The 14677-nt window shown below is 32.0% G+C and overlaps 2 protein-coding genes across 2 annotated transcripts in view; both read right to left on the reverse strand.

The window, feature by feature from the left end:
- LOC111641483 (peroxidasin-like) overlaps positions 1-13638 on the reverse strand; it is a 23793-nt gene extending 10155 nt beyond the window's left edge. The window contains exons 1-3 of the mRNA XM_023387657.1: positions 13635-13638; positions 10623-11716; positions 8884-9073 (exon numbers count right to left, since the gene is read on the reverse strand). Of these exons, the coding sequence (XP_023243425.1) occupies positions 8884-9073; positions 10623-11716; positions 13635-13638 (1288 nt within the window). The remainder of the gene's footprint in view (positions 1-8883; positions 9074-10622; positions 11717-13634) is intronic.
- Positions 7360-8628, reverse strand: LOC111641487 (peroxidasin homolog). The gene has a single exon (XM_023387660.1). The coding sequence runs from the start codon at positions 8494-8496 to the stop codon at positions 7669-7671; it is 828 nt and encodes a 275-aa protein (XP_023243428.1). The 5' UTR covers positions 8497-8628; the 3' UTR covers positions 7360-7668.
- Positions 13639-14677: the final 1039 nt, after the last annotated feature.

Below are 14677 nucleotides of genomic sequence, written 5' to 3' on the forward strand. Positions count from 1 at the left end.
ATAAAGTGCAAATAAAACTACATTTTTTTTATCAATTATTATTCTATTATGGTTACACTAATTTTTTTATCTTTTCTATTTTATATATTTTTTAAATTTTTTATTCACTGCTTTTTGCTTTCTTTCCTTCACTCCCACCAGCACTTTCACTGGATACAGGTTGCTTGGTAAAATATCTATCCAAAGAGGTTTGGCTTTGCCTACTTTTTAAAATGTTTCTAAAATGACTTAGGCAAATGTTATTACTCCGAGCAGCAATATGGCCAGTGTGAACCTTTTCGGGATGTTTCTTTTCAATAAAATCATCACTTTCCGATAATACCTAGAGATTTTCTTTATCGAGTGAGATCTTTCCACCACGAAGCAAACACGCGGACCGAGACCGATGAACAGAAGTGAATAAAAAATGGTGCTGCAAACTCGTAACGTGGAGCAAAATTATGTTCAAATTTCATGTCGTATCCTGAAAATTTCATATGCTGGAGCATTTGTTTCCTGAGGTACTACTGTACTGTATTTCACAATATAAAGATACAGAAAAAATAAACCATCTTCAAATGCAAAAAGGTTTATTAAACTGAAAGAAACTAATGTTTACGGTCATATGTAATGACCTTCATGAAGTCAGATGTTTGAACATTTACATGTAATAGCAAAACTAAACACAAATTGTAAGAAGTTGATTCTGACCTTTTTTTTTTTGTTTGGGATTATTTTTAGTTCGTTTTCTTATTTATTTTGGGGCATTTTATTTAGTTAAGGATAGACTGCTTCACCAAACCCAAACAAAATTCTAAAACAAAAAAAAAAAAAAATGAAATTCACCTCACTACAATGACTGCCGAAGGCAAATCAAATACATCATCAACCTGGAAATGACATCTCAGGGTAGACTTCCAAAGGAAAGTTAAAAGAATGATTTCCCACTCCAAATTGTTACCAAAAATTTTGAAAAAGTAATGTGAGGGTGATGACATGACATGGAAAGAAGATTACTAGAGCCACATAAATGTTAAATATAAGTATGTAAATAGGGTTGAGTGGTTGCATCAATGTAGCATCACCATCCCAACACTATAAGACGAGAGATGAACTACTGTACGAATGAGAAAGATGAAGCTAAGAATCGAGCAAGGTTAAGGAAAAAGACTTTCAATTTGGATGGCAGATTAGAATTTTCTTCTTGGTGATGGTTAGATGAGTTAATTGTAAGAATCTTTTGTGAAATTCCTGTACATAGTTTAGTTTCATATTTTCTTGTCAGTTCTTATGAAGATAGTTAAGATAATTCAAAGTTAATTTTAAGTTTCCCAAATGTTTGAAGTTTGAATTTTTTCTAACTTATTTCGTATTATACAGTACATAGTCGATCATACAATAATAAATAAAATTTTTTTTCTTTTAATGTATAGTAAAGTAATTATTTTGGGCTTTTTATACATTAACAATTTTCGTTTGTACTTTTTTTTTGCCAGCCTGACATTGACCGACCTTCATTTTTGGTTTATGCAACGTTCATTAGGTAATTTCCAGGCTTTCAAAAAGTAAGATATTACATAACATTCAAACACAAAACAAGGTTTAACAAATTTTTTGTTCTATTTCTGTTAGTATTTGTAAATGTTCATTTTTTCAAATATCAAACCTGATGATGATCATTAAATATGACCAAAAATATTATTTTTTTCCAGTTTAATAAACCTTTTTGGTGCTGTACAAGGTAGTATGTAGTTAATTGAATGATTTACTAAAGCAGTTACTTTATATAGTTGTAAAAATTTGAAAGTAAAATATACAAACATCTAGATTTATATATCAGATCTAGTGTTAGTGAATGTATAATATCAAGTTACAAAATTAATATTTTGATGATAGACAATTGTGTGTGTTTTAGTGACAACAGTTTTAAATCACTATTAATTAAAACAATGTGATAATCTAATGAAACTTTTCAGAAATTAAAATGTACCTGTACTTGTGCACCTTTTACTCAACTAGGAAATCAAAACCATAAAACCTCTAATGAACTAAAGAATGATTACTCATCAGTAAAGAGAGCATGGTGTTGCAAATGTTTTTCCTAGCTATGCTTCTTCCTATAAATTCATTTGATTTCTTTCAGTTCCTAATCTTCAGCATGGTCCTTGTGTATATTCAAAATAAATATGTGATTCAATAGAACAAATGACTGGACAATATTGATGAAGTATACACTGTCATGCAAATAGTTCTAAATTATTGGGTTGGCCAAGCCCAATTCATACACAATCCTGGATTTATTTCCAAGTTTGACAAAAGCCCACAAAAAGATGGAAATTTCTGAATCTACCAAGTAGAGAAGTATTCTTATCGAAGATAGGCACAAGTACACACAGTTCAATGAAGAAAAAAGAATTTGAGAGCAACAAGGCTTATGGCATCAACAGCAAGAGATTTATCTGAGAAGGCAGACAGGTTGAATAGAAACTGATCAAGAACATGTCTCATGTCCAAAGGATATCGGTTGCTATAAAACTTGCTCCCTCAATTATGTATCCCAACTACTCTCAGTCTCAGTCCCTCATCCTCACTTCCCAATTGTTCTCACACCTGTTTCCAGGGGTAATTCGAGCAAGAGACCAGCTTGGGCTGTGGAAAAGATCAATGCCAATATCTCTTCTCAATTGGAAATGTTTGCTGATCTTAGGACTTACGTTGTTTAAATCAAAGAATTGTATACTTCTCTTCAACACTTATTATTCCAAAGTGCTAGTTGTTCGAAATTGCAATGGCAAACAAATTATTAAAATAATTTATTTTTACAATTAAAATTCTTTTGTTTTGATTTATAGAAATATAAAATATCATGTACATATAAAACAATTTTGTTTTCATTTTTCTCTTCCATCATTTCAGCCAGTGACAGTCCAAAAACAATTTTTATACATGGAGACAACCTTTTATTACAGCCCCTGCCCCAGCAATAAAATGCAACTTGGAAGCAGTGTCCTCTGGTCATTTAGCCAAACTCCTAATATAAGTAAATTAAGTAAAAATTTTAAAAATTTGGCTGACAGTATTTACAATTTTAGTTTTTTAAATTGTTCCTTCTTTGTTTTGAGAAGTTTTGGTGTGGGTTTGGACAATGTCTGGGACCTCACAAATATATTTCTTCTTAGTGTCTGTAATCTAATTAGGAAAGGTTGGGAATTACCAATGCTACTTTTTAATAGAATGTATATTATTTTATAGTGATTATCTCCCCAATAAACATACTGAAAGTCTTTTTTCTACAAAATGTTTTGTTTCTGTAAAAAAAAACCCAAACAAAATTTTACCTTATTTAAATGTCATAATTAATGTAAACATGAAGCAAGAAGCAGCATGGCCAAATTATGGAAGTTTGTTTTGATTCCACACTTCAATTTGCAGAAGGTTGCAACTTCATGATTTGGTATGAATTTTTTTCTTTTTCCCTATGCATAGTTTTCATATTTCTCCACTTAAATATCTTAATAAACACTTAATAGGTAGATTAATTTCAGATTGTGTAAGTTTTAAACTGCACATAGTGGCTGTTTTTTATCTTAAATAATGGTCTTTCCAATTAATTTTATTACAACAAATGGATTAATTGATGTCTAATTAGAATAACACCATACATGGATTGGAAATAACTTTAAATATCAAAACATACATATATACCATCTTTTACTTACCTTTAAAAAAATTTTGTAAATGTACATACTTTTTAGCAAAGCACAATCTTCTTTTAACAATGAAGTAATTTTTTGATGCTATTATGAATTTCAACTGTGCTTTGATTATCTGGAAATTTTATCTCTCCACAGTCAAAATAATCATTTTGACTGTGGAGAGGTACTTTTTTGACTTCCCAACATTAGTGACTTCTCAGTTCTCACAAATAACTCTGCAAATGCTCCTTTAAATTTCAGTAAACAGGGATCACTCCTTTGTAAACAAGAAAATAAAAAAATAAATATTGTTCTATTGAACTTAAACTATATACTTATCAAATCTTCTAGTATTATGTGCATGTGTGTATAATAATTAATAAAACTGATGGAAACAGCCATTACATGCAGTTTAATAATTACTAAGTATATTAATAATAAATATCTTTATATATTGCATGAATATTTGAGTGGAGAAATGTGAAAAATATACATAGGAAGGGAAAAAATTCTTAATGAATCACAAAACTGCAGAATCAAAATGAATTAGATTACTCTGTCATAATTAACATAAACACTAAGCAAAAAAGTGGTATGACATTTGAATAAGATAATATCCTTTTTGGATTCTTTTATGGAAACAAAACATTTTACAAAAGAAAAGAGAACTTTCAGTACATTTACTGGGGAAGTTCTCTCTATAAAATTATATAAATTCATTAAAAGGTGGTATTGGTAATTCCCAACCTTTCCTTGTAAAAATATACATAAGCAATCAACTAATCTAATTTATTAATATTAAAATTTAACTAAAATATACATTCTTCTTGAACCAACATCTTCAATTATATATCCATAGACCCATGCTTTGAGATCTACAAAAAAACTGATACATCCAAAGTATGTGACATTTGATTTTTCTGGTGGCCCACAGTTAGATCTCACTTAGAAGATTTATGTCCCACAAAATCTGTCCAATATGTCAGATGTTAACATAGTTATAACCATGAAAAGCCCTGGACATATATCTTTATGTTGCAAACAAGAGTTAATACAATTTGATCAATGTTAATACATTTTTTATTCAATATTATAAATAATAATTCTATATACTTTCTTGAAACTGTGTCAGTGATTGTTTTTGTTGTTTTAGAACACTATATAGTTCATACACACAGCACAAGGCAATCTTCATTGTAAATTTATTGAAAATTTTTTACACAAAAAATTTTTTATATATTTTATGTATGCTATAATTCATATGTATTATATAATTTTAGTTGACTGAGGAGGGGTCTACACAAGCCTGAAACATGTAAAAAAAAAAAAGTACATGTATCAACTAAAAATTGAATAAATTTACAATGAAGATTGCCTTGTGTTGTGTGTATGAACTATATAGCGTTCAAAAACGACAAAAATTCAATATACTGTTATCCAAAATGTGTTTCTTGGTTATTGCAATTCTTCCAAAGAACTAGCAAATCAGTGAAATCAACAAGTTTCACATTACACATTGCTTCCAACAAAACACTATGCCTTTTGAATTAAACTGACAGAGTTAAATATCTCATCATAATGTTGGACTACAAAGAAAAAATAATTGCAAAAATACCTTAACAATACTATACTAAACAAATAAATAGGCTCTCTTAGTGTTCTTAGTTATTTATTCAATGAGTATAATTAGGTAGAAAATTTTTCACAGGAATTATTTTTATTGCAATTCAACAGGTTAAAAAATTTCAATAAGAATGCACTGAACAGGAAGACTTTCATGTTTGAAAATTTGACAACAGTGCTCTCTATGCAACAGAATAGTATATGCTCATGGACTTGTACTCTTCTTATCTTGCGATTTTCCCACAAGCATTTAAGAAATGCAGTAAAACCTGTTCAAAACAAACCTGAATAAAATGGAAATCTGCCAAACTGAAAAAAAATATTTGATACTGTGCAATTTCAGTTTACACAAGTTTTACTGTAAATATGTTTTGGACGTATACTCTTATTTCACACACACAAACTTTGAATGCTTATGACAGCCCGCAATTAGCCATTTAGGTATGATGTATATTTCTATTGTATGGACAGATGAGGACAAATATACAGAGGCAAAACTATTGATAACTCAAAGTTTGGGACTTATGCCCCTCTTCAATTGTTGAATTTATTGGACTATTGGGTACTATGTTTAATAATTGATATTAGAAAAAACTATTAATCATTTTGCAAAAAACTGCCATAAATTGCACATAGACATTTAGATTATCTTGTATACCATAATGTTTGTATTACAAAGTAATAAGAGTTTAAATATTTTTTCAGTGAATCGTTTAGAAAGCAAAAATAAAAATAAGACAGTTTAAATGAAATCTCAAATGTTAAAAGTAAATATGTATTTAGTCAATTTTATCAACTAAAAACTAAAGAAAATATTTAAATGTTATATATGTTACCGTGAAAGACTGAAATTAGAGAATGTTGATATTCTCCGGTGAATGTCGACACATACAAAATATGTTGGTGAAAGACTGAATATTTGGTTATATTATTAAACATTCGAACAATCGCCGGTGTATGTCGACAAGCACAGATAAGCTTTGGTGGAAGTCAAAACGGCACCCGAGAAGCCTATGTTGACAGAAAGGCGACAGCCTGTCGCCAAATCCTTTGTTCTGTTGCAATTGAAATCACGTGGTATCTATTTGTTATATTCTGGAACACTGCTGTTTGTCAGTCTTATGCAAGGTTTGCTGCTGCGTGCAATGTTTTCTTGAATTTTATTTTTTTATCCAATACCCTAATTTATATTGAATGGATACTGCAGTGAACCAAGAACTTTTTTGAAATGTTATGTGCATTAATTGCAAGTAAACGAGAATACAATTGTTTTTATTTTTCTCAAGAAAAGTACTCTAAAATACTTTCTGAAGTGATTTCTGCTAAAACTAAGTGCAGCACACCTTTGGATTAAAATGTTTTGACGTTTTAAAAGTTAATGATGAAGAGAAATTAATTGTACCATTCTAACCAGGAGAAATGAATATACAGTATTATGTTACCAATGATAAATTGTTCAGTGTACTATCTGAAACTCAGAGCAGAACAGGCCATGGAGGAAGAACACATATGTTTAAAGAATTGCAACTTAAATACAAAAATATTACATATGAAGTTGTAATGTTGTATTTAAATTTATGTAATTAAATTTATGTAAGCAATGTCAAATGAAACATAGTGACCTAAAAACGGTATTGTTGTGAAACCAATGGTCAGTTCGGAGTTAAACTCAAAATGTCAAGTCAATCTGATAGACCTGTAGTCACACAAGGATGGCGAATATGAGTTCATAATGGTGTATCAAGATCATTTAACAAAATTTGTCCAGCTACTACCTTTTGAAAACTAAGACAGCTGAAGAAGTAGCATATCATCATCATCAAATATTTTTANTAGAGAGGTTGAGGCGCACGTATTTAGCCCAAAACGTGTACGGGTAACGGGTGAGCGCCGCCATCTGGCAGTTCTGGACCGTCGATAATGGCGTTTGCTACGTGTAGCTTGGTGAGTACACGATCGGCTTAAACGTCTTCATTTTTTTGTGTTTGGGGTTAAAATTATGATTTATTTTGCTTCTGCCATTTTTTTCAACTTATTTCCCGTGAGTCAATGCGCGAAGTTCACTGAGTCACGTGATGTTATGAACGTGTGCCTCAATGATTTTTACTTGGACTTGAAATGTGTAACGTGTACTTCTGCTACCCGTACACGTTTAACGTTTGAACTTGTGCCTCAACCTCTCTACTACCAGAAGGTGTGATTTTTCTGTGAAGTTTCTGTTCCTTTCTTACCAATCAAAACTTAATTTCTGAATCTGCCTCATATTTTTCCTTTCTAAAGAGAAATATGAAGGAAGAAACTTTGTCAAAATGTTTAAAAAATTTATATTTATTTATTTTATATTTGAGCAATAATTGTAAAAGTAATACAATTAAAATTTTAAACTTACTGCAAATAAATGTTCTGTCAGTTCAGAATTAAGAATTTGATCAGACTGTCTTAATTTGGTAGCTGCATAAAACAGACCTCTCAGTAATGGATCTATGCCTCCTTCTTCGACAAGTCTGAATGGAGAGAAGAAAGCCTTTCTGAGAGGAAGATTTCCTTCTGGTATGGGCTGAAAAGATGCATTCAATCTCAAAAGTATAGGATTAATAAGTGTATGACCAAATCTCAATGCAGCAGTAGCAAAAACATTAGCTATAGAAGGATTCACATTTGGATTATATCCTTGATAAGAACCCAGCATCTTCATTCCTTTCTCCCCAAGAATTTTTGGTAACCAGTGAGTATAGGTAAAATGTTGCATTTCAGCACCCACAATTTTTCTTGCTTCATGATACAATTTATCACCATTCCAGTGAGAATTAATGGAATGCAAATCAGTAGCAATTCTGTTATGTTCTCTCATCCATAAAGTATGCATTGCTAATAAACCTAATTGTTCATTTGCTCTTTGATCTCCAGCAAGAAAACAGTCCATACTGCTTTCTTGATGATCTCGCTTGCAGTCAACAGGTTGGCCATCATTAAATGGTAAAAGATGTTTTCCAGAGTGCATGACAAGTCCAGTTCTTAGTAGTCCAAGTTCATTGGTACGATCTCTGAGGTGAAGAGCTAATTTTTCTGTACTACCATATACATTAGAAGCATCAATAAATGAAGTGAGTTGATTGACTTGTTCTCTAGGCATTATTTCGGGAACAAATAAAGATGTTAAACCTGATCCACAGAGTGTACTTGATCGAACAAATTCCATACACTGATGATTCCGAATTCTTTTGTCTCCGGGTGGAACTTCAATAGGAAAACAGGGAGGAGAATATTCACAAGATACACTGCAATCTACACCATCTACAAAACTTGCATGACTAACAGCAGGAAGAGAAAAATCCAAATCATGATCTAAAAATTGACCCCACTGCATAAGCATATGAGAATATTCAGAATCAGGTGTTATATTCTCTGTAGTTATTATTTCAGAAGATACCAGACGAGCACTAGGTTTTCGAAATCCATGATATAATTTTGAAGGAGTCCAACCTAAAATTTTAAATGTCAAAAGTTAATATCATATTATACATATTTGAAAGAATCATCATAATACTGTATGAATAATTTAAAAGCATGGAGTATAATGTCTTACCAGGATGTCCATAAAGTTCCCTGAGTTTCTCTCTTAATTCAAAATTATGAATCTCGTGTCGCAAATCATGAAAACTTTCGGCTACACTTAAATTACAAAATTTTCTCCATTCATTGTAACTGGGAAGGGCATGATCTCTTCCTCTTTGGATGTTTAGAGATGCCAAATCTTGAGCAACAAGATGAGCTGGCTAAAATACAATAAATAATAACCAATTATCACTAAATATTTGTCAAAATATTTATTTTTAAAACTGTCCAAAGTTATTCCCTCCATATTTCTCTTTAGAAAAAAATACAAGGCAAGTTCAAAAATTGAACTTGAACTTGCCTTGTATGATTGGCTAGAAAGGAACAGGAACTTACTTCTTTGAACTTATGTTGCTGAACCCGTATTTTCCTATAACAGTTACTATCATAGGAAAATACGGGTTCAGCAACATATTCACGTTTGAGGTTAAGACATTTGTTAAAGCAACAGATGAGCTTTTGCAACTACTTGTCACTCCAACCTTTCATACTTGTCTGTAGCTCATCACTGTTGGAAGTCAGTTTTTGGAGGACGATACATCTGTTTGTGCATTTGAAGTTGCTAGACCAGGACTATATGGCAGGTGTTCAAAGATTTTGCATTTGATTCTAAAAATTGTCAACTTGGACTTATTGGATTATTAGAACTATTACACTGGTATACTAGCTATTTGTAAAAGGAGGAGTTCTTAATCAGAAAAATGAAAAATCTTTATTTTTTCACCTGTAGTATTTCCTTAAGGACATTAAAGCTATTAAATTTTGCATTTGAATTTTTCAGCAATTCCTGTGCTGTAGGTGGACTTTGATCATGCATTATTGTGAAGCAAAATTACTCCAGAGCTCAGTAGGCCATATCTTTTGTTTTGAATTGCCTGCTGTAATTTTTTTTGTCTCTCTTTACAACTTATATTGTTGTTCTGTAGAAATAAAGAGCTGCAGGCAACCATGCAAAGTTGGTAGAAAGACTTCTTTGACTAGTATTTGCAAAAGTTTATCTGTTGCTTTGACAAATCTTTGAACCTCAAAGGTGAATATGTTGAAAAATAAGCATAAGTTCAAAGTAAGTTTCTTTAATATTCTTTATTCTCTATTTTTTTATTATTTATTATAATAAACAAATAGAGAATAATGTTTGTTTATTAAGCAGTTACTAGAGAGGTTGAGGCGCACATATTTAGCCCAAAACGTGTACGGGTAACGAGTGAGCGCCGCCATCTGGCAGTTCTGGACCGTCGATAATGGCGTTTGTTACGTGTAGCTTGGTGAGTACACGATCGGCTTAAACGTCTTCATTTTTTTGTGTTTGGGGTTAAAATTATGATTTATTTTGCTTTCGCCATTTTTTTCAACTTATTTCCCGTGAGTCAATGCGCGAAGTTCACTGAGTCACGTGATGTTATGAACGTGTGCCTCAATGATTTTTACTTGGACTTGAAATGTGTAACGTGTACTTCTGCTACCCGTACACGTTTAACGTTTGAACTTGTGCCTCAACCTCTCTACTACCAGAAGGTGTGATTTTTCTGTGAAGTTTCTGTTCCTTTCTTACCAATCAAAACTTAATTTCTGAATCTGCCTCATATTTTTCCTTTCTAAAGAGAAATATGAAGGAAGAAACTTTGTCAAAATGTTTAAAAAATTTATATTTATTTATTTTATATTTGAGCAATAATTGTAAAAGTAATACAATTAAAATTTTAAACTTACTGCAAATAAATGTTCTGTCAGTTCAGAATTAAGAATTTGATCAGACTGTCTTAATTTGGTAGCTGCATAAAACAGACCTCTCAGTAATGGATCTATGCCTCCTTCTTCGACAAGTCTGAATGGAGAGAAGAAAGCCTTTCTGAGAGGAAGATTTCCTTCTGGTATGGGCTGAAAAGATGCATTCAATCTCAAAAGTATAGGATTAATAAGTGTATGACCAAATCTCAATGCAGCAGTAGCAAAAACATTAGCTATAGAAGGATTCACATTTGGATTATATCCTTGATAAGAACCCAGCATCTTCATTCCTTTCTCCCCAAGAATTTTTGGTAACCAGTGAGTATAGGTAAAATGTTGCATTTCAGCACCCACAATTTTTCTTGCTTCATGATACAATTTATCACCATTCCAGTGAGAATTAATGGAATGCAAATCAGTAGCAATTCTGTTATGTTCTCTCATCCATAAAGTATGCATTGCTAATAAACCTAATTGTTCATTTGCTCTTTGATCTCCAGCAAGAAAACAGTCCATACTGCTTTCTTGATGATCTCGCTTGCAGTCAACAGGTTGGCCATCATTAAATGGTAAAAGATGTTTTCCAGAGTGCATGACAAGTCCAGTTCTTAGTAGTCCAAGTTCATTGGTACGATCTCTGAGGTGAAGAGCTAATTTTTCTGTACTACCATATACATTAGAAGCATCAATAAATGAAGTGAGTTGATTGACTTGTTCTCTAGGCATTATTTCGGGAACAAATAAAGATGTTAAACCTGATCCACAGAGTGTACTTGATCGAACAAATTCCATACACTGATGATTCCGAATTCTTTTGTCTCCGGGTGGAACTTCAATAGGAAAACAGGGAGGAGAATATTCACAAGATACACTGCAATCTACACCATCTACAAAACTTGCATGACTAACAGCAGGAAGAGAAAAATCCAAATCATGATCTAAAAATTGACCCCACTGCATAAGCATATGAGAATATTCAGAATCAGGTGTTATATTCTCTGTAGTTATTATTTCAGAAGATACCAGACGAGCACTAGGTTTTCGAAATCCATGATATAATTTTGAAGGAGTCCAACCTAAAATTTTAAATGTCAAAAGTTAATATCATATTATACATATTTGAAAGAATCATCATAATACTGTATGAATAATTTAATATTATTGCAATAGACAAGACCACAAAATCCAGCTTTAGATACTTAAAAATAATTACTTCATTCAATTTTTTTAAGTTTATTAACAAAAATTTCATAAAAAAATATAAAATGGTTCTAAATAAGGAATTCTACAGAACTTACTAATAACGTATGTGACTTATTATATAACATTGAAGAAGTTACAAATATTTATTTAAATGTTTTCAGGATCAATGAATTATTAACATTTCAAACAAAATCTATACACCTGTTTAAAAAATTTGTAAATTATTATTTTGTATTGTAATCCCGTGCATTGTATTGAACTTTCTGAAACTAACAGACCCTGAATATCTTAGTCCTCTGTTCTTAATCTGATTTTCTTGCCCCATAGTAGTAAATGAACCAAGGAATGTATTGTCATTATGATTGCTTTTGAGAGTTCAAGCAAGAGAAGTGTTTGAAGACAGAATGAAGAAATTTTATAAAACAAAGGAGGAAACTGTATGGAGATTGTGTTGTTAGTTAACCTTTGTAGAGAGGATTAGTCAGATATGGCACTATTACGATGTAGTGGAGAATAAATGTGGAAAATTTTTTTAAGAATTTTCCCACACGTTTTTCTCGTTTCCAAAAAAAAATGTTTTAGACAGTTGTGTAATAAAGAAAAATCCTTCTTTATTGTCACACAATTCCTTTTTTATGTAAATTTTTGGCTAGATTTTTTTGCGGATATAAACGTCATTCTCCAGTGCCACATGATCGCCCTTGACAGGTATATCCATCAATCACTGCAGAGTGGTTAAAATATTCTATATATGATCATCTATTGTCAGTAATTTTGTGCTGGTGTGCAATAGTTTCATAGATTATGTCATTTTGGTAGTATGGATAATTTCAACATATGTCAAATTTTTTTAATTTGTACAAAATAAAAAAGATAATGTTTTCTTTGGTCTACACTTTGTTGCTATATTGTAAAAATGGTAATTTAAGAGAAATAATACTATTTATATATTTTCACTCGAAAGAAAGAAGATATAAAAATCTTTTTAGTATTCATCAGAATTAAACTCTTATCAAATATTCTAATTTAAAAGAATGTGACTATGCGTATTGCATCTATCAAAATATCTAAATTTTCTAAATTAATTGCAGCAGATTGAATTTTTAACAATTTACATGCAGTGTGAGAAAAACTCAACAACTAAATAGAGAGTAGATTCTCAACACAAGGAAATAATGACTCCCATGTTATATAACTATCTAGTAAAACATATCAAACCTCAAATCGAGAGTCCATTTTCTTTCCATTCAAAATGAGAATTTGAATTCTCATCCTTGGCAATCTCAAACATTCTAATGGAAGAAGAGTTTTCAACATTTTTAAACCATAGAAACATTTTAATTTGTTTGTAAAGGAGTCAATGTCTGATCGTTATTTTATATTTTGGGGCGTTATTTTTATTTAATTATTTTCTTTTCTGGGTTCTTTTTTTTGTTAAGGACAAACTCCTAAGCACCTGTGACCATGAAAGAAAAAGCAAACTTAGTTTGCATCAGTGCCTGATCCTGTAACGACAACTTATGTAAATTAAGACAGTGCGGAGCTGCACTCGAGGTAGAATAAAAGGCGGCACATCCATGATGGAGGTAGGTAGCTTCAGGTGACCACTGTGGGAGAGACGGTGGTGATAAATTAGAGGAAATCTTATCTTTTTGCTGTAAAATCCTTTTTTTTTTAAGGTGGAGATAAAAGTTTTGTTGATTAGATATACATACAAGTTTCTTTGATTATTGATTTTGTTACTACTTTTCAATTATTCAATTAGTTACCCTTCTATTGGGGTCAATTAACCCATTATTGTCTGTTTTTTGTCAATAGAATTAAACTTTATATTTATTGTTAAATATTGTCTGTGGTTATGGAAATTATTGTTTGTTTTGGAAAGTCCAGGCCTGGTACTTGAACCCCACTATTATGTAACCCCTTTTGGTTTTCGTAAATGGTGCGTTACATAACTGGCGCCCGAACAGAGACCTTTATTGGTCAAAAGAAAGTTTTTCAATTTATTTCAGATTTAGCCGTTGGGGTATTTGTTTTGTGTGGACAAGAAAATAATGTCTGGAGAGGATACCATTACTTGTGAGGTGAGTTCGGGACTTTGCAACGCCAGGTGACAACGTTATCGCAGCAAGTTGCTGCACTGACTCAAAGTATGGCAAGTATCGCTTCTGTCTTATCTTTTAAGCAGGTGGAGCCACCACCGAGAGCCGAACTGATCCGGAGGAAAGCATTCCCAATATGCCGCCAACAGGTGCATCTACCCCTCACCAACCAGTGACACCAAATTCTTCGGTGGTAATTGTCAATGCCCAACCCACGCCATCTAAAACATTTAACGGAACCTCTGAGTATCTGGTGGTCGACTTTACTCAGGATCTTGAACAATATTTTTTTGTTAATCAAGTCTCAACTAATCATTGGGTTGATACAGCCGCCTTCTTATTAGAAGGTCCTCCAGCTAAATGGTGGAGGAATGATGGAAGGAAACGAGTAGGTAATAGCTGGCCTCTCTTTTCTCATTTACTTAAAGAATTGTATTCTTGTCTTACAGATGAAGTCGCTCTAGCAAAGAAATTATTCAGCCAAACATATGATGGTAGGTGTGCTGTCGAACAGTACATTTGGGACACTGTTCAGCTGTACCGTGCGTGGAAACCCTTCGCCAGGGACGAAGAGATAGTCCAATGCATAATGGCTCAAATGCCTTTAGATTTACTTGAGTATCTAGAAATTAGACATTGTTATTCTCTTAATGAATTAGTGCAATCTGCCAAAGAATATGAATTTTGAAGAAAACAGACCAGCCCCCCGACCTGTTGAATGAATTGATAATT

Source organism: Centruroides sculpturatus, unplaced genomic scaffold (genome assembly GCF_000671375.1).
Source record: "Centruroides sculpturatus isolate CEXI.00-Female unplaced genomic scaffold, Cexi_2.0 scaffold1476, whole genome shotgun sequence".
Taxonomy (NCBI): domain Eukaryota; kingdom Metazoa; phylum Arthropoda; class Arachnida; order Scorpiones; family Buthidae; genus Centruroides; species Centruroides sculpturatus.

Bases quoted from the DNA above. Each gene is read 5' to 3' on its own strand.
- LOC111641487 (XM_023387660.1), bottom strand. From the start codon at position 8,496: ATGGAATTTGTTCGATCAAGTACACTCTGTGGATCAGGTTTAACATCT.